Source organism: Falco naumanni, chromosome 11 (assembly GCF_017639655.2).
Source record: "Falco naumanni isolate bFalNau1 chromosome 11, bFalNau1.pat, whole genome shotgun sequence".
Classification (NCBI taxonomy): Eukaryota; Metazoa; Chordata; class Aves; order Falconiformes; family Falconidae; genus Falco; species Falco naumanni.
Genome location: NC_054064.1, coordinates 230497 through 250040, shown reverse-complemented (window position 1 = coordinate 250040; position 19544 = coordinate 230497). Strand labels below are relative to the sequence as shown.

Below are 19544 nucleotides of genomic sequence, written 5' to 3'. Positions count from 1 at the left end.
TAAGTTCCCTAACAAGCATAATGAGGAAGCTTGGGGTAGAAGAACTTAGAAGTGCTATCAGAATGCTTAACTCTGCAAGTATCTGTACTTCAAAAAAATTTTTAGAAGTTAAATACATTTCCCATGTCAGATGTGTATCATCAGTGAAATAATGATGTTTTATGTGTATTCCTGTAACTGATTACTAAATTTTAAAAGTTAATCAAGTACAGAAGGTTATAATAAATATTGAAATTAAAACCCAGTCCCTCTACCTTGCAGAACCTGTTATGATGTTGTTTAGCATGACTCAGTAGTGCCCATTCTTGCTGAACAAGTATCTTATCAGAGTGAAGCACTTGTTCTTCACGAAAATGCAGTGAGGAGGTAATTTGACATGATCATTCCATTGCAGGACAAGAATAACTAGACAACTGGGGTTATTTTAGACTTGTGCTAAGCATAAGTACTGTGTGAGGCTAAGGAAGAACTGGGTGCAAAAATCATCAAATGGGGTAGAACTGACTGTAGACTGCTTCATTTTGTTGATCAAAATCTTTTAAAACTGTTACTTCCTTTGTAGTATCAGAATTGTCCTCATTTTATTATATCAATGTTGTGAAATAGAGCAATAGTTTTGAAGTTTGTAATCGAGTTATCACCTATTGGCTCTGCTTGTTAATTCCTTTCTCATCTCCTGCAGTATGGAGCCTTGGCCTGTGCTTTCCCGGAGCAGGAATTCAATTTTCCACTCTTAGTTGAGACTTGGAATTTGGATGGTATCTCACTATGCTAGCAGAGTCATTGGAGACTCAGATTATCCAGGAGAGTCTGTTTGGGAAAGGATGCCTGGGGGTAAAAGCTACTCAGCCTCCTCAAACTGCATTGTTCACAGAATCTGCAAGAAAGCCAGATTGAGAGATGTGGGTTAGCATGGTATGGAAGGAGATCCTTCAGTGCTTTTGGCACACCTTTTCTGCTGCAGTTGTCTTGTATGTTTAATCCCTTACTTGCCTGCTGTTCCTTTCTTTTACTCTGTATGTCAGCAACTCTGTTTTTACCCGTCTTTTCTCCCTAAGTGTCCTGCAATGGTTATTCCATATGATCAATACTTTCTAGCAGTTATAAATTCAGTGACTGTTCTTGTGGGGATGATCTCTGTCTTAGTTACTGTATTCTTGTTTTGGTATCTTTGCTTTGTCTTAATAACAATCAATCTGTGGTGATAATCATACACGTAAACGTAACATTAATTTAAGAACTGGTGTGTACCCTGGCAGAACACTAATGGGAATTTCAGTTTTAATTTAAGAAATTTACTTACAGTTACCATTAACAGATCAATTATTTCTAAGAATACACCAAACATTCAACATATTTGTAATCTTGGTGCTTACTTGTATGTAATACCTTCAGAGTAAGTTTTATCAAGCCAGTGGAATTTAATCTGTACTTTAACCGAAGTGACTGGCTGAATTACTGTTTTTTTACTGTATTGTGAGAAGTATTTCGATCCAAAAGCTCTGTTTTCAGAAGATAGACATATGGATGGTTACATGTATAACTATAGGTACGAAGGTGATACGTATTCTCCCAGCTAATTGTAGACAGCTGATCTCTTCTGGTCTTTGTTCAAGTGCCTGATCCAGTGTAGGCAAAATCTTTAGGGAATTTAGCTAGAAATATTTTTACTGTGCAACTGAGAGCTACAGTGAGAAGACTTTTTTTTTAAAATATGACCAAATTCTTTCACAAAATTCTCACAAAAAAATTCTTGAAGCACAACCAACTTCAATAAGAACACAAATACATACTCTTGTTTACAAAAGCTATATTCTGGCAAAGATCAAATCTCTTCTCCGAAGTATAGTGAGATTAGGGGACTTTTTCGGTAAAAGGCCTAAGGAAAGAGTAATTTGTTTGTTTGTTTATTTATTTATTTCATCATTAAGATAACAATTACATTCTGTTTTCCTTCTGCCCCTTTCTTCAAGCACTACAGTGGGAAATGGATTTGTCTATGATTTTCCTAAAGGGGCAGGTCAAAAGACAACTCATGGTTTGAGCATCATTTAATGGAATATGAGGTATATCTGTAGTAGTAGGTAATAATTTGAGCTGTCTATAATATGTGGTATTTATCCATGAGTATCTGTGTGTACAGTGTCATGTATACCTTTTGCTTAGTACACTTTTTAATGAAGTTGTTTGCAGTCCTTCAAGGGAGGTGAAGGAAACTCTATAATCAAAGACTAAGCAGAGAGAGGAATCATTAGCAGCCACGCTCAGAATAATTTTTCTTCTACATTTCAGTAAGCTTCTTACTGAGCTATTCAGCAGTAGAAAATAAAGCTGTGGAATCTACATTACAGGGCAGAAACTAACTAGTAATTACATGGGACCGTAAAGATGAGTAAGTTAAAACTTGTGTTCCGTGCAGGGTGTAGCTGTAGAAAGACAAACCCATGTTTGTACCTTAGGAAATAAAATACTTCTAAGAGTCCAGCATTTTGGTTTTAGACGGGGGGGAAGGGGGGTGGATTACATTTTGTAGTGTCCATGGGAGACTTTGGTACTTTGCACCATTGTAGTGAAAAGATCAAAGAATGAAAAGATTTTCATTTTTTTAATTGGCTTAAACTAAATCTGCATAACAGTTTTGTGGTAAAACAGTGTATTACTTTCTGTGGTTTTCACTGCTGCTTTGTTGATCTTGGTTTTTTTAAAGATATTTCTCTATTGGTTTTGTGTTCTACGCTGTGCACTTTAATATGTTACTGGTTTTTTTAAATTATTTCTATAAATTTATATAATTTTTTTTAAACAGTACATCCTTATTCAAATATGCCTTGCTGCAGTTCTGGATAAGGGAGCTATGTGTGCAGCATGAAATCCTGCCTAGGTTTTTTTATTCTGCATGTCAGAACATTGACATCTTGGAGGAAATAGCAGCATTTCAGGTACTGTCTTGGCACCAGACGTCAGCAGCTCCTGGGGAGTTCCTTCAGGCATTGTATTACAGGCTTGTCCAGAGAAAGACATTACTGAGCAGCTGATCCCAGTTCCTGCCAGCTCCGAATGGTGTCTGTGTTTCCCCTTCAGATATGAAAGGTTGCTTCTTTGTATCATGATTCAGTCACAACTGCAGATCCAAGTAGTAAAAGTGACCTCTCCCTCTTGCTTTTTTAGCTGTACCTAAAATACACTGTTTAGAGAGAGATGTAAAAAAAAAAATATGGAACTTTATTTGCTATCAGTAGATCTTTTTTAAAATTGTTCTTTTAGAGAACTTCCGCAGTTATGCTGATAAACCCTGTATTTGGAACACTAGGATACTGATTTTTTTTTTAGTGCAGTTTTTAATGTAGTCTTTCTTGTTGAGCATAGTGAATTAAAAGATGTAAAAGAATGCAGTTTGTCTGACTCTTTCCAGGTAAGTGGAAGAAAACCAGCAGAGTTGTATGTGGAATTAAGTAGTTTTCTCTTTCTTTCTGTACCTCTGGTTTGAGTATTTTTTTTGTTTGGGTTTTTTTGTAAACAAACCAAAACCAAAACAACAACAAAAAAAACCCTACCCAACTATTATAGGTGTAAGTTACCTTATATGTGTATTTGGTTGCTTGCAATTTTCTGGGGGAAAAATCCATAGATTTTAATAGCTCTAAATATTTTTATTAGTAAAGAAGTTATGTATGAAATAAAGTTTCATTATTGCTAACTGGGAAAAATAGCAATTTTGTAGTTGGTTTCTCAGCATAATAGGTGCAAGTTAACTCAATTTCTTTTTTATTATTATTTAATACTTTTTAAAAATCTCCTTTTGAGCGGCCTATCTGTAAAGACAACAATTTGGAGTAATTTTTGGGACTCTGAAGATGCTTGTATTTGATAGCTTACATGAAATAGACTTGTGACATGGATCCAGTCTGTGTGGATAAGAGTTTATTACACTTGGTTTTGATAGTACACAGTATTATCTAAGATAACCCTGTCATTGTTCCCTCTGTTTGCTTATGTAGTTTGCAGTTCATTAATAATTTGCTAGAAACATTGAAAATGTGACTCAGCTAGCTGGTTGTAAATTTAATTTTCTTAATGTATTTATAATTTATGGAGCATATTGGCAGTTGTAGCAACACTTTGACGGCTTTCTCTGCATTAGCAGTCCACTTCATAGGTATGATCAAGATTTGCAGAGCAGCTGATCATCCAGCACAGGAGGTGAAGGCTACTAAATTCCCTCTGGGAGAGTTGCCAGTGTTTGCTTTTCTGGCAGGCCAGTCCCAGAGCACAGGCACAGTAGCCAGCGAACTAGCTGTGGATCAACAGCTGGGGAAGAAGATTCTGCTTCCAAACTGCTTGGAGCTTCCTTGGTTGTCAGGCCTCAGCTGGAAGGCTGTGTCCACCCTGCAGGCAGGGGGTGGAAGCAACCCTCCTGTGCACCAGGCAGCCCCAGGAGAGCTGCATCAGCACAGGTGACTTCCAGCACACCTCTAGCAGTAGCAGTCCAGACGAGGCTGCTCTTATGTCTGGCTACGTGCGTTTTGTACACTACCTCATCTTGAAAAGCAAATCCAGTGTTTCCTTGCTATTTTAGTATCTCCGCTTTCTGGAGAGGTTCTGCAGATGGCACAAGGTTTTAATCCAGGTGCCATTCATACTATGCAACAAAGGCAACAAGGAAAGACCATTAGAGCAATGACCCCTGGATGTTAGATACAATCCAAATCTTCCTTTTTTCCCTTTTCCAGTTGCTAAACCAGCATTCTGCAATCTGAGCTGGAAACTTCTGCAGAGCTGCATGGATTTATTTGGTTGACCCAGGCTCTGCAATCCCTCACAAGGTGTTGGGACTTCACTAGTAGTTAATGTGATACTCCATCCGAACTCCTTCTCTGCACTGCATTGCTGGGTCAACAAAGGAATGACACTTGTATCTATGTATATAATTGCTTTATTTCACACTGGAGTGCAAGTTCCTCAGGAGGCTGGTCATGGGCAATACTCTCCATCTTTTCCTTAAGTACTTTGGGTGGCAAGCTCTTTCCTTCCTAAGAGCTTGTATCAGTAGTTGTCTACTAAAGGTCAGTAAAAAAAAAATCATAAGGAAGATGAATATGGGGAAAAGAGTTTATTCTGAGTAAGGCAATCGATGGTGACAGGAGTGAAGAGGCGCTGATTCCCACCCTAGCTGCACTGCTTGTGCTAGGAGCATGGATGGAGTGTGTGGCAGATGAGGGACTCTCATATCCCAGGTCTGAAGAGAATAAGCTTGTCCCAGGAAGGTTCGCTGTCAAGAACAGTTTTCTGTACGGGTTCAGTAGTATAGCTTGCCTTTTTTGTCAAACAAAGCAACTTAACTGCATTAAAATATGAGTACATGCTACTCCTGGCTTCTAGGGGCGGCACCTTCAACTTTGTTGGTGATACAAACAGTAAGGGCAGCACAAAGTCTGGATCTGTTCATCTTTTCCTTGCTTGGTGTTCTGGGATAAATGATGTGCATGTACTACCTTAACTGTAATGATTGCTGTGTGACTCGTGTTGTTCATTGCTGTTGCCATGGCTGTTAGAGCTACCTTGTGAGATTTTATATGAATATTTTTTTTATAGAATTGAAGTCATGGTGTTAACAAGTGTTTGGGATCTTTGCATCATGAGCTGTTTTTAAAGGCAAAGTTTTTTTTAAAAAAACAACTGTGTCTGGAAATTGTTCTGATTCATGGGAAATATTGCTTAATACTTAGAATGCTGAGGCTGTTCTTATCATGAAGCAGAAACAGATCTGTTTAGCTGTAGGCACTGCTACAAAGCGCCATCGTTTTCTTATTCAGTTGCAAGAATCTAATGGTAATACTGATTGTCATCCTCTTTTGTTGTTGTTGTTTATTGGGGAGGTTGTTTGTTTTTTAATTATTACAGACTGTGAAATAACCATTGTCTTTCAATACATAACAGGAGGAACGTGCCTCCTCTTTTAACAGAGGCTTTAATTTATTTATCAATGCATGCTTATTTTAAATCTAGTTGTGCATATATATCTGCATCTGCATAACGTAATCAGTTTACTAGAAGAAAAATATTTTCTATCATGTTGGGTTTTTTCTTGATTAGTGTAACTATGTCTTCTTCCTGGATTATGACTGTAAAAATAATAAACTTCCATGTATTAATGCAGCATTTTCTTGATGATGAAGGTTGTTTACCAGCCAGTCTCAGTTTTTATTTCCAGTACAAATACCATTGATCAGATGGAGTTTTGTTTTCGCTAGTGTGACAAATTTAAGAGATCTGTTTAGCTCTGTTAGAAGTGAGGTAATGTTTGAATCATTAAAATTGCTTATTCTTTCCATTTCCAGTTCTTAATTTTTGGTGTTAATTTTGTCACAGAAGTTAATTTGTAATAAGAATTTTTTAATTAATGTCCCTGTGCTTTGTATTGTGTTCTTAAGCATGTTACATGTATACAAACATTTGTCTTCCATTCAAAAACTGACAACCAGACAAAAACTTCTAGCAGTTATAGTTTTGTTCTTTGCATGTGTGCAGCTGTGTTCAGAAATGATACATAAGACAGTGATCTTATGATTTGCAAACTGATTAGGTATTGCTCCTTCTCTTTGTAGAGTGCTCACTTGGCCATGATCGATACTCTTATGATGGCATACACTGTAGAGATGGTCAGCGTTGAGAAAGTGATCGCATGCACACAGCAGTATTCATCCTTCTTCCAAGCTACAGATGTACCTTATGATATTGAGGATGCTATTATGTACTGGATAAACAAGGTACGAGTACTGGAAAAGCAAGCTATGATTTTCTTTGTAGTCTATATGATTTGATTAGAGGTAGGTGGGTAGAAGCTGTATGTATGTAGGTATATCAAGACTGTGTGATACAGACTGTTTCTTCATCTGCTGTATATGGATGATAAAAAGCAAAGTTTGCAGAAATAAGTTAAACATGCTATGTGAGCCAAATAAATGGGAAGTCTAAATAAAATACTATAATATACATTACATACGACATCTTAGCAGTCACTGACACATTGGGATGTCATGACAGCTGCTTGAGGGTCTCTTTTTGGCTCTTTAAGCACTGTCGTCTCATTGTGTAATTTATCATGACTTAAAACCAGTGTATTCTTTTGTATTTAAAGACATTTTGCTTGAAGTGATCTACCTTCACTGCATAATCAAATCAAGTACCAAGGATAGGCTGTTAATCAAATGCAATCGAGCATAATAAGGGGCAAGTTAGTTTGTACAATGTAAAGCTAACAGCTCGTGACTCCACGTCATGGTTTAACTGTGGCTGGCAACTAAGTGCCACACAGCCACTCACCTGCTCCCCTCGCCCCCACAGCAGAATGGGGAGGAGAATTGCAGAAAAAAGGCAAAACTCATAGGTTGAGATGATAATGTCATAATTGAAATAAGATTTATTACTAATAATAATTGTAATGAAAAGGAAAGAGAAAGAGAGAAGAATAAAACCCAAGGGAAAGAAAACAGCAAGTGATGCACCACACATTTGCTCATCACCTGCTGACCAATGCCCAGCCTGTCCCCCCACAGTGATCAGCAGCTCCTGGCCAACTCCACTCAGTTTATGTACTAAGCATGACATCCTATGGTATGGAATGTCCCTTTGGCAAGTTCAGGTCAGCCGTCCTGGCTCTTCGTCCTCCTGGCTTCTTGTGTGTCTGCTCAACGGCAGAGCATGGGAAACATGAAAAGTCCTTGGTTTAGAGTAAGCACTACTTAGCAACAACTAAAATATCAGTGTGTTATCCTTATTCTCACACTAAATTCAAAACACAGCATTGTGCCAGCTACTAAAACAAAAATTAACTCTACCCCAGCTGAAACTAGGACACCCCAGACTGCATCTGAAACTGACATTTGCTGGTTTGGCCTCAGGGCTACAGTATGAAATACTTGTTTAATCTTTTCAGTTAACTTGGTGTTAGTGACATATAGACCTTTTGAAAACTTAAAAATTATATGACTTTTTTCTTAGAACAAACCACTGAATGAACTGTTATGTCTCTAGGTAAATGAACATTTGAAAGACATAATGGAACAGGAACAAAAATTGAAAGAGCATCACAGTGCAGAATCTGCAGGAGGTCAAAAGGTAGGTGTAGGAGTTAAATGTATATTCTTGTTTAAAATATTTTATCTATAAAAAAAGTACTGCATATAGTACATATACGTAAATATATATTTGCAGGCATTGAACTTTCTAACTGCTTGTTAAAGAAAGCAAACTTTTCAGTATTCCATCATGTTGTAAGTTTTATCATTTCCATGAAGATACCCGTTTAACTGTAACACTAATAGAGCTGCACTTTTTATTCCCAGTTGTCCTTTTTGACAAATAAATCTTTGATAGCAGGATAGCATCTGTTATGTTAGTCCTAAGAATTTATTTAGATTAATACATACTTTTACATTAATTAAAACTGTAGTCAGATGTGATATGAAGGAGACCACCATATTTTTATTCATTACTTTTAATGTTTTTCCCTTGTGAACTGCATGCATCTCAAAAGAGAAATCTGTATGTGGCATCATGGGAAGCATTACTTTGGCTATGTTCCAAAATACTGGTTGATTACAGGTTTCATTATATATGCAATAAAACCAGATTATGTTTGATTCCCTTTCCTAACAGGATTTTTTCCTTTTGTTTGTGGAGCTCAGTTAATTAAGTAGCATTATACACATCAAAATACAGAAGTGTAGTGTACAGTTCCAGAGTATGTAAAATTGCTTGCTTCAGAATGAGATTGCTTATCCTACTGTGATATAATTATTATTGCAGAATTGGTAATCAGTTTGGTATTATCCCTGCACGTGAATGCAGAGCAGATTTCCTAGCTACTGCAAGGCTGTAATCCCAGTTCCCCTCCTGCTCTGTTTTCACTTAAGCAGCTATCTCCTTTTCAATGCTGCACTGAAGGAGTCGTGGATTACTTGACTAGATTAGACGTTCAGCTTCAAAATGCATGAATGCAATCAACGTCCTTGCACTTGTGGTTTGTTTTTGAATATAAGGAATGATGAAGGCTAACTAGTAAGCATGTGACTCAGCAAAAGAGAATGGTATTTTTTTGCAATATGCATATATCCCGATACGGAAAACTTAATCTGTGTTCAATAGCGATAATAGCATAGAAATCTGGAGAATAAGATATCCTTGACAAGTTCATTTCTAAAAATTAGATAAAACAAAAGTAAATGGGGGGCAGGGAGGTAACCTATGAACCTCTGTCCTCTAGTGATTTTTCTTTTTCCTGAAAATAGTAGCAGGAAGTTGTGTGTGTTTTTCAGGTCACTTTTAAAGATGAGAATAATTTTTAAAATCCAAAGTGCATGAGACTCATAATATAGTAAACAAAGATATATCGAAGAGAACATTACTATCAGAGCAATGCCATAAAATTATCTGTATTTGTGAAAATTCAGTAATGTTTATTTTACACTTATAGTTTCCATTTTATCTTAGGAATAGCAAGATAAAATTTTAGTTTATAACTTCTCTTTAGTGTCAGCATTCTTGAGTCGACTGTTGATAGACTTGTGTAGTCTAACTGATGCCATAAATGAACCCAGTGGAATAAAACACATGCAAAAATGGTATATACATTTGTGGTGTTCCTCATATGAATTGTGAAGCTATAACACAATCAGAGCCCCGTTCTGTTGACCAATGTACAAATGCATTTGCAAAAAAGCAAAATCATGCTACAGTTGCCATATCATGGAAAAAATTGTCATTAAGGTCTCCTCTTCTATACACTGAATTTTTGTTACTATTATCCTGGGTATATGTTATGCTATTTGCCTCAGCATGGGATTCAGCTGCATAAATTACATTGTCAAATAAGGTATTCCATGCTAGAGGGTTGTATTAGCACAGCTTTATTAGCCAAAATCTCAGCATGGGCAAAACCTCAGGCTCCAGTTGACACCTAGATGTCTCTTCTGACAGTAAATTTATTGCGGGTCATAGTTGATAAAAAAAAAGCTATTAGGAAGTTGGCAATCCTTCACATTGAATTACATGAGCAAATGAGGATAAAACTGCTTGGATAATGAGTCAAACATCATTTGTGCATTAAATTTTCAGCAAATACAATGATGAAATGGAATCTGCTTCAAGAAGAGTCTAGAACACGAAATACTTAGTCAACTCTATTTTGAAGTATTTAAAGAATTTTAATTACTGAACTTTCTTTCGCATGCAGGGAGGGCAGCAACATATTTTCAACTCATTTCAGTTATTTAACTCCAGGTTTTCTTTGAGAAACACTGATCTATTCTAATTTACTACTCTGAAATTTCAGACAATCTTTTTGGCCTATGCCTCACAGAATTTCCCAAATTTCCACTTAGTTTTGCTAAAGCTAATGGTGATTGCACACATGGAAGCATCTGAGATTTAGAAACACATTAAGCACCTTAACTAAAACCTGTACATCTTAACTATGGGTCATACTGAATGCTAGCTTTCCGAAGAAAACTATAATGCAGGTCCATTGGATGGAACAATTGTATGAAATCAATTTGGTCAGTTTTAACAGTAGATTCTGTGAAATTATGATGTGGCTTCTGTCAAGCATCTCCTAGTATTTATTCCCAGATAAAACCCAGGTGTTTTACCCTGATTATCTGTCTCCATATTGCATCAGTCCGTGTATTCCTGGTTTTATAGCACAGAACCGGTGACACATTCTGTTACTTTATGGCATTGACCCTATCTCGCATATCTCAGCAAAGCTGTGAAATAACTGTAGCTAAATTCATATAGCAGGCTTGGGTATTGTTGATATATATATATAATTTTTTATCCTAATACTAATTAGTGTGATTTTTCTTTCCCCCCACCTCCATTTCATGCTATGCCTAGGTTTAGTTGTTAGTATCAGTAGAATTAAAAAATGATGGAGAGGGGATTGATTTCTGCCTTCAGTATTATTACATGATTTTGCATTTTGATGGAAAAATTACTTCTGTATACTTACTAGGTATAGCATTTTCTACGCTCATATTACAGTTGTAGCTTAAATTTCAGTATCTGAATTCAATTGTTCTATTCTCTTTCTTTGATATTTTTAAAATCCTGACTGCTGCTTCTATTTGTATTTTAAAACTTAGCATGAAGGGGAACTAGTATGTTCCATTGTGTGTCTTTTCTGTCTTCCACCATCCTTTTCAGGTTGGGCCTCTGTTATGTAATTTAGTTAGCTGTTCAAATGGTGATCATTCCATTCTAAATTCTAAGAAACTTTGCGGATCTCCCTTCTGCTGTAGCCAAACACCTTTGGAAATTTAAATTTCAGAGTTCCTAAGGTGTGGTCAGGTTTTGAACCTGGGCTAAATTTAAATTAAGAATTCCCCTTCTACTGATTTAGAGAGATGGCCAGACATGGGAAGAATAGATCATTCCCGTCATTAGGGGGGCAGCTTTTCGTTGGGTTTAATTTCTGGCCACAAAGCAGCAAAGCTAATGAATAGACTTTTTAATTATTCAATAATTTCTTACCATGATAAATTTCTCAGTTGTAAAAAATAATTTCAGCATAATCCTCAAGCCTGCTAAATTAGTACCTTACTGTTCTAAATCTACAGTGAACCTTTCTGCAATAAACAGTAAATCTCTACATTTCTAAAAATTGTAAGTGTCATATACACAGATTAATAAATGAGACAACTGATAAGATATACCTGTTTTCTATTTCTGGACAGATAAAACCAGTATTAACAGATTATGAGCTTGTTTTTGTTTTCCTTCGCTATCATCTGCTGCTAGCTTCCTGTGGAAGATAAGAGAGGAAGGAGTATCTATGATTTTTAGTTCCAGGTAGTCCTCTGTGGATCTTGGTCAGCCGGTGATTTGTGGTAACCTCATCTTTTTCTGGTAGAGTCTCTGCATCTTCTTTCAGAATTAGGATTTCAATTCTGTAGTGAATAGCTTTGGTTTTCAGGCTTCCATTGAATAATATATAGTGAATGTATGGTTGCACTGGTTGAACTACTAATTTTCCAGGTAGTTGAAGCTTTCTCAAAAACCTTTTATTTTTTTCTGTCTGCTTTTGTGATAGATGCTGAGTCAGTCTTAACATATTTAAGCCACACCATGGCAAATCCTATGAGAGAAACAAATGCAGGAGTATTCGTCCAAAGACCTGAATACTTTAAACATTTTTTGAATATCAGTTTAAACAGTGCAACTTTTTGTGTGAAGGTAAAACACTAACAACATAGTTCCACTTTCAATTTAATGTGTCATAGATCCACACTGCTAGCAAAAGCTAACCTGTCAAGAAGAACAGCATGCAGCAGGGTCAGCTTCTTGATCCAATTAATGCACAGCTGCATGAACACAAATGATAGTGGAAGGAAGACAGCAGAAAGAAATATTTCATGAAAGGCATAACTACCATTTTTTGGTACCATAGGATGCATTTATACTGTGTTAATTTTATCACAGTAATTTTTAAAACTTTTTGTTAGGGGGGGATTAAACAATCTTCTTGTAAAATGGTGGGTCCACAACCTGAGGGACTGTTTTGTTCTTTTGGGTTTTTTGGTTGTGTGAGGTGTTTTGGTTTGGTTTTTTTTGTTGTTGGTAGTGTTGTTTTTTTTTAAAAAACATTGGAAGAAGTCACTGAGGATTCTCTGTTCAGTTTGTTTTATAGTGACTGATTTTTAATACGTTTCATGGGAAAAAAAGCTATTCCTGTTGATATGAAGTTCAACAGCCATTGAATTCCCATTTTGTTGTCCAAGTAATTTTAGATATTTTTCTCTTTTTTTTCTTGTAAGTGCCTTTACAAAGTGTATATTTATAAATCTTACAGTGTGCTTGAATTTAAACTTGATTATCTTCAGTCTTTCAGCCTCTTGAGGCATATTCATAGCTGTCTCAACCATAGTTTCAGCCAAATGGACAAATGAAAATATTTATTGGATTGCTAGTTTTGAGTTCAGTTTGTACTGTTACAGAGAGCTAGTCTTTGGAATTGAAACAAATGTGTGCTTTTTTCCAAAGAATATTCAGCCTATCATTAAATACATATTGATGGACTTTTTGAGTCCAAATCTGAAATACACTTCAGCTTGATAAATCAGAGAAGAATGTTCCTATCAACAGTAAGTAGAATGGTAGGCAGCCCAAGTTAAAACAAATGATCTTACTTTTCCAAATTCATGTACTTTTCCATACATTGACTATATTTCAGTGAGATGAAGAGAAACTGAATCCTATAGAAAGTGCTTTAATTGGGTGTGACTGTAATGTCTAGAGCCACACATGAACATGCATCTCATTGTTTCTTTTAAGTGGCTTTTGAATTCTCCATTGTAACAGTCCACTTAAATGGTGAAGAATGTTGAGAATAGTCATGTTACTAATGCGTGCCCTTTCGTGTACAATAGCCTTTTTACATAAATAAAAGCTTTATTTCATTACTACAATTATTGTAAGGGTTTTATTGAAGTGCAGTATTTTAACAACTACATAAATTAGTAAGCTTCCATAGCAGTGTTTTCCATAATAATTTTAAAACTACTTTTTCACCATTTCCAGAAAATACTTCTCTTCATTAAAAAAAAAAAAAAAAATCCTGCACTTTGGTAATTGGTTTGAATATTTTTTTTTTTTAATTTCTACAATGAAATCAATAGTGGTGAAATTTTCTGTATTTATAATACTACTACACGATGTTTTTTGTCTTAATAGAAGTATTATACCAGACCGATGTATAGAGTTAGAGAAAAAATTCACTGACTGTACTTAGGGGTTAAGCTTCTAGGTCAAATTTTGCATTTGTAAAATTTTTTCTTTGTAATTTGACATTGTATTTTTTGATCACATATGAGTTTAGAATTGTATGTATCAGTACTGGTAATTTCTCTGCCAGTAACCAAAACTCCATGTACATTTCAGGTCACTGCACATCATGCAGCTGATGCTTATGTGATTTGTCATTGCAAAATGTAGCTGCCTGCACCTCTTGTTCTGAAATCTGTCATATGATTGCTTAAAAATTATTGTTGAATGTTGTAAACATAACTGTTTGGCTTGAAGTAACTAATGCAAACTTCACTGCAATTGTTGTGCTTGACTACAGTGTGTTTATACCTTTTTTTCATTGCTTTAGCTTCCCTGCTGCCCCATATGTGCTGCTGGAGTTCATTTTGATACTTGAGGTATCAAGACTTCAAATCTCAAATTAATTCTTCAGTCGGATTGCATATGTAGGGTATAATTAGATGTGTGAAAGCATTAAGTAAAACTGCATTGATCTGACAATCTTACCTGTTCATGTGGGAAAATCATGTTGATTTACAAAGACCGCAGACACATTTCTCCAGTGTTATTTCTGCTAATTAGCTCAATACGCAGAGGTTACAGTGCACTAATGCTTAACATTAAATTAAAATTCACTGTTATACAAAACTGAGAATGTTAAAGTAAATGGCTTTGTAAAAGTAATTTATGAAATCTGATAAATTGTTCCTTTTTTTTCTTTGCTTTTTGCTTTTATTCTTTTTTCCTACTGCTTCCTCTGAAGTCTCCTACCAAATGGTTTTGGAAACTGGTTCCTGTAAGTTTGCCCAACTGCTTCACTTTGATCAAGTAGCTTATTTTGAGAATGGCTTTGTCCATGTCATGCTGGTCTAATCATTCATTTCATTTATCTGTACAAGATAATTTTATAAGAGCTTGCTCTGCAACGGTGCGCCTAATACAGAAGCTTATTTTGCAAGGTAATCTGTGCAAAATAAATGTAAGGTATGATGTTAGATAAGTAGCTTCTTTTCAAGCAGTCAGGTTCTCTTTGGTTTTGTATAAGACAGTGCTACCTGTTTTTTAATACCAAATGATCAGGTTTTTTGCAAACTACTTTTTCATAAGCTTTTAGTAAATATGTTATTTGATACTGACTCTTTCAAAAAGGGACTTGCAGAAATTGATGTTATATGGAATCTGAAATTTTCTTATTTAACAACCATTTGTCTAGAATTCCCTAATTTTTCAGCTGCTTTAAGACTGCTGTTAATCTCTCCCCACACAAAGTAACCCAAAGCAGTCTACTTCTAGTGAGACTATCATTTCACTAAAAGCAATGAAAAGTAACTGTTCAGGCCTGCAATAATAATAAAGTTTGTTTTCTCTGTGCTGTGTCGCCTTGGGATTATCATTGCTTTCCTCTGTCATATATTAATTCACCTCTGAAGTGCACTCAAGTTGTTTATTCTACAACAGGTTTGGCTGGGAATGAAATAGTCAGCTGTTTATGTACATGCAGAATTGCATACTTTGGATCTGAATTCCAAAGAACTAATTCTGATGTACGTTTGATCTAAGAATTACCAAATAACTGATCTAGCAGTCCTTCAGATGCATGTTGTCATAAATAGTGAAAGATTGTTCACACATTGCAAAGACAATTGAAAATAACAACGTAGTTCCATGTAGGCAACAAGAGAAATTACTGTTATCTGGAAAACCAGTTTAAAAGTACTGTCTTCAGCAGACTAATCAGTATTCAAATTCATAACAGTTTATGCTATATGGGCAATTTTTCTATAATGCTATCTATTACAGTTGTGACACACACAAATACACTGCTCTTCACAATATACTCTAATTTTGTTTTGGGACTAAGACAGTGTAATTAAATGGAGGGAATAAAGCAAAAAAAAAAACCAAAAACCAAAAAACCCATCTGTGATCAGAAGTTTAAGCATGATTTTGGGCCTCATTTCTACAAAATCAGGTGGCTACTTCAAAGCAGTGACAGAATATGGTTTTGTTCTGTTTTTACCTAAGATGTTAGTTTACAAATTATTTTCTTCCACTGCATAAAAATGATATTAAAATATAAAATATTCAACATACTGAATTGCTAACTGCATTTTGCCTGCCAGTTTTCCATAAGCAACTTGAACTAGTGGTATTTTTGTTACTTTGAGCTTGTTAGTTTAGTAGCAATACAGTTGACACCCAAGGGCTACTGATAATATTGTGGGAAGGCAGTGGCTCAAGCTGCTCTAACAGTTCAACCCGTCTGCTGATCTCTTCCCTGTACATTGAGCAAGTTTTTCATGCTGAAATGAGTATTCCTGAGTGTACAGGCAGCTGAAAACATACTCTGAGAAGTAAATCTGTAACATGTTATCTACTATGTGGTAAATACATAAGAGTGTTCATTATTAATGATGAACTCAGAATACACATGAGCACTTATGACAGAGTAGCTGGTGGCTGTTGGTTCATCTTTAGCTGACCTTGTTTATATGCAAGTGTCTTGACTATACCTAGACATAAGTGGAATAAGCTCAAAGATGCTAAATGAGGCTGCTTTAAGATCTCAGAAACAAGATGCCTGCATTAGCATTTATGCTAAAATTAGCACTAGATCTTTATAATAAATGTAGAGGTTCATCTTTTGTATTATTGCATCCATATTCAGTAGCAAACATTGTAACTGATGAGAAGAGTTTCTTCAAATGGAAGTTTATTAAAAATGCATTGCAATTACCAGTGTATTTTGTTTTCCAGTATAATTTCTTTTATCTTTTCAACCAAATTGAAACATGATGCCTGTTACACTCTCATGAATGTAGCATATCAGCTTATATAACTATTTTTCCTCAAGTAATGTGCTTGGCATACTCTCTACCATGAATTAAGCCTGTTTTCTAGGTCCACTGTAATGATATGACACAGTTTCCAGCATCTGCAGGCACCGTTGATGAGGCCAGTGAAGGCATCATAAAGTGACAGACTTTCACAGGATTTACTGTGCAGGACTACTGTATTAGCAATTTAAAATATTTTTGAAGACTTCCATAAAAAAGATGCTATTTAAAAGAATATTTAAATTACACAGGGCTTGTTTGGCCATGATGTTAGAGTTCATATGTCTCCTGTATCTTTTATCCTTATTTCATAATTGATTTGTAATACTTCATAGACTTAATTTCAGTCATTTTGAGGAGGAAGTACACGGACATATTAACATGATATTTGAAACACAGTGTTTTCATCACAGTGGGTCATTGGATTGCCATAGAGTGAAAAAGGACAAACTTTCACTGCAAGTATAATTGGCCTATTTCATTAGAAATAGTAGGGAGTATTTCTGACGTTGGGGAAAAGCATATTAGTAATTCATGAATCTGACATGTTTTTGTTTGGAGTTGGTGAATATTTCCCGTGGCATGCAAAATGTATAAAAATTTTCATTTTTATACAGCATACTTGACATACAAATACCAGTACATTTCAGGTATGAAATAGACTAACTCTCAGGGGTTTTTTAAATATTAGTTGGTTGAAGTATAAGTTCTGTGGGCCAAATACAAGCCCTTTATTTTTCTAGAACTGATGTGTCTGCTGTAGCCAGATTAGACTCATACTTCTTGGACCAGTTACAGGACACTGACATTCACTAAAGATAAGCCTATGTGATCCTTGACAGAAATCCAGTGACAGTAAATATAGCCTTTGGGTTAGCCTGTGGTTCCACAGACTTTTTCGCCAGCAAAGCTAGTTTGAACTGTTCCCACCCCACCCATAAGACTTCCAGGCTTGCCCACTTATTCACTGCAGGCACTAAGGAGGAGAGAGATGTTGTAGCTGGATAAATGGTTTTACCACTCGGCCCCTATCAGCAGTTGCTCCAGCACAGCAAAAAGGTGGAGAGTGGGAGACAGGAACTGTCTGTCAGCTTCAGCTTTACTGGGAAGAGTAACATCCGCTAGGACTTCTCAGAATTCCTACAGGGAGAGTTCCAGTGTAGCGTGTATAGATTAATGATGATAATGTAAAAGTAACTCAGAAACACTCTTGGTATCATAAGTAGTTCTGTGGTATGAAAAAAAGTAATCCTTCAATACTGTTCTAAAAATAAGTCTTAGCAAATAATAAGGAATTAAAATCTATATCACTTTTTTCTACTTCCATTTGTTTTCCCAGGAAGAAATGAAAAGAAATTAAAAATTACAAATGCCATTTTTTTTTAAGCTGCTCTCTTCCCCCCCTCCCAAAAAGGAAACCGAAAAAAAAAAACCCAACCAAAAAAACAACAACCCATGAAAAATATATTCACTGCAGATAAATGCTATCTTGGTATTCTGAACTGATGATCTCTTTATACACCAAGTTGTTTTTTAAAATGTTTCCTTTTGTAAGTAGGCCACTACATGGTCATAACACTTACTGCTCTCTGTGTTTGCAACCGCTTATAGTGACACGTGCTAGTAATAAAAATGGAGCTAATCAAATGCAGATTTCCTTGTTTCCAAATTTGTCATTATGTCAGTTAGATGAATGAGATTTTGGACAAGATTCTTAGGTGTGTTAACTTTGCAGTCACTTGACTTCCCAGTAAACTGAAGTTACACCAGCTAAGGAATTGCCTCATTGTATTTACACAGAGATCACTTCTGATTTTTATAATGTTGAGTGTTGAATGTTAATTAAGATATATAATGTTATTTAATTCTGTGTGCTATACAGAGATCATCAAAACTTGTTAGTTTTGAAGGAAAGGCTCAATATTAGCATTGTAGGTTCCTTTCCTCTTAGATATTTTTATGCCATTCAAAATGGGGCATAACATGAACAGTCATAAGAAATGTAATACTGAGAATATTCAACTAGTTACTGAATACTGCCTTCTCACTAATAGGGTGTAAACCCCACAGTATGAATGTGTTTCTTCGTGCGTTTCAGAGCCTGTGTCTCTAAATTTCCTCATTCTACATTGTAGGCTCGTTACAGGAAGGAGCAGACATTGCTTAAACAGCTGCCCTGCATTCCGTTGGTGGAGAATCTGCTGAAAGATGGTACAGATGGTTGTGCTTTAGCTGCCCTGATCCACTTTTACTGTCCAGATACTGTAAAACTGGAGGGTATGTGTAACGTGTCTCAGCTTGTAAAAGTATGTCCATAAAAGTTTAAATGGCTGTGTTTGATAACTGTGTGAAGGAATTGCTTAAATATGGTATACAAGAGGCATAATTTGAGTAAGGTGGGTTTTATATTAACTTTGTGCCTGTTTATGTTTACATTTAAATAAAAGGAATCAAGGTGTCCTTCCATGCTGTGCTTACTTTTATGTTATGGTACTTATTTAAACATACTAGATACATTGTTACAGATCTGACTGTGGCAACACATTTGCCTTTGTTTCTATGAAACTTCAAACTAGCTGGAAAACTCTTTTTGAAGCTGCTTTAAGTGCTTTCTTGTGAATCTGAATGGTTGTGGATATAAAAGATGGAAGACCTTAGAATTAGTCAAGTTCTGTGTGGCTGCACTGTATGGCAAATAGTTGCTCTGGGTTCTGAGCTTTTAGTTCACCTGACAGTTACCTATATCATATCTAGAGTAAAAAAAAAAGTATATATTGTTGTCATGCTGTTCTATAATAGCAGTTGTCTCTGATGACGAGCACCTTCATCTTGTCCTTTTGCTCAGTGGCCTGGTTAAAAGTCGGATCTTCCTCTTGGCAACTAAGAGCCTCCTGTAGTTGTAAA

General features: G+C 35.8%; 1 protein-coding gene across 2 annotated transcripts in view; it reads left to right on the top strand.

Annotated features, from left to right (window-relative positions):
- CAMSAP2 (calmodulin regulated spectrin associated protein family member 2) overlaps positions 1-19544 on the top strand; it is a 91097-nt gene that overhangs the window by 39512 nt on the left and 32041 nt on the right. Inside the window, exons 3-6 of one of the 2 annotated variants that reach the window (XM_040611330.1) lie at positions 6606-6767; positions 8035-8118; positions 14567-14599; positions 18776-18917. In XM_040611330.1, the coding sequence (XP_040467264.1) occupies positions 6606-6767; positions 8035-8118; positions 14567-14599; positions 18776-18917 (421 nt within the window). The remainder of the gene's footprint in view (positions 1-6605; positions 6768-8034; positions 8119-14566; positions 14600-18775; positions 18918-19544) is intronic. The other variant, XM_040611331.1, reaches the window with a different exon arrangement.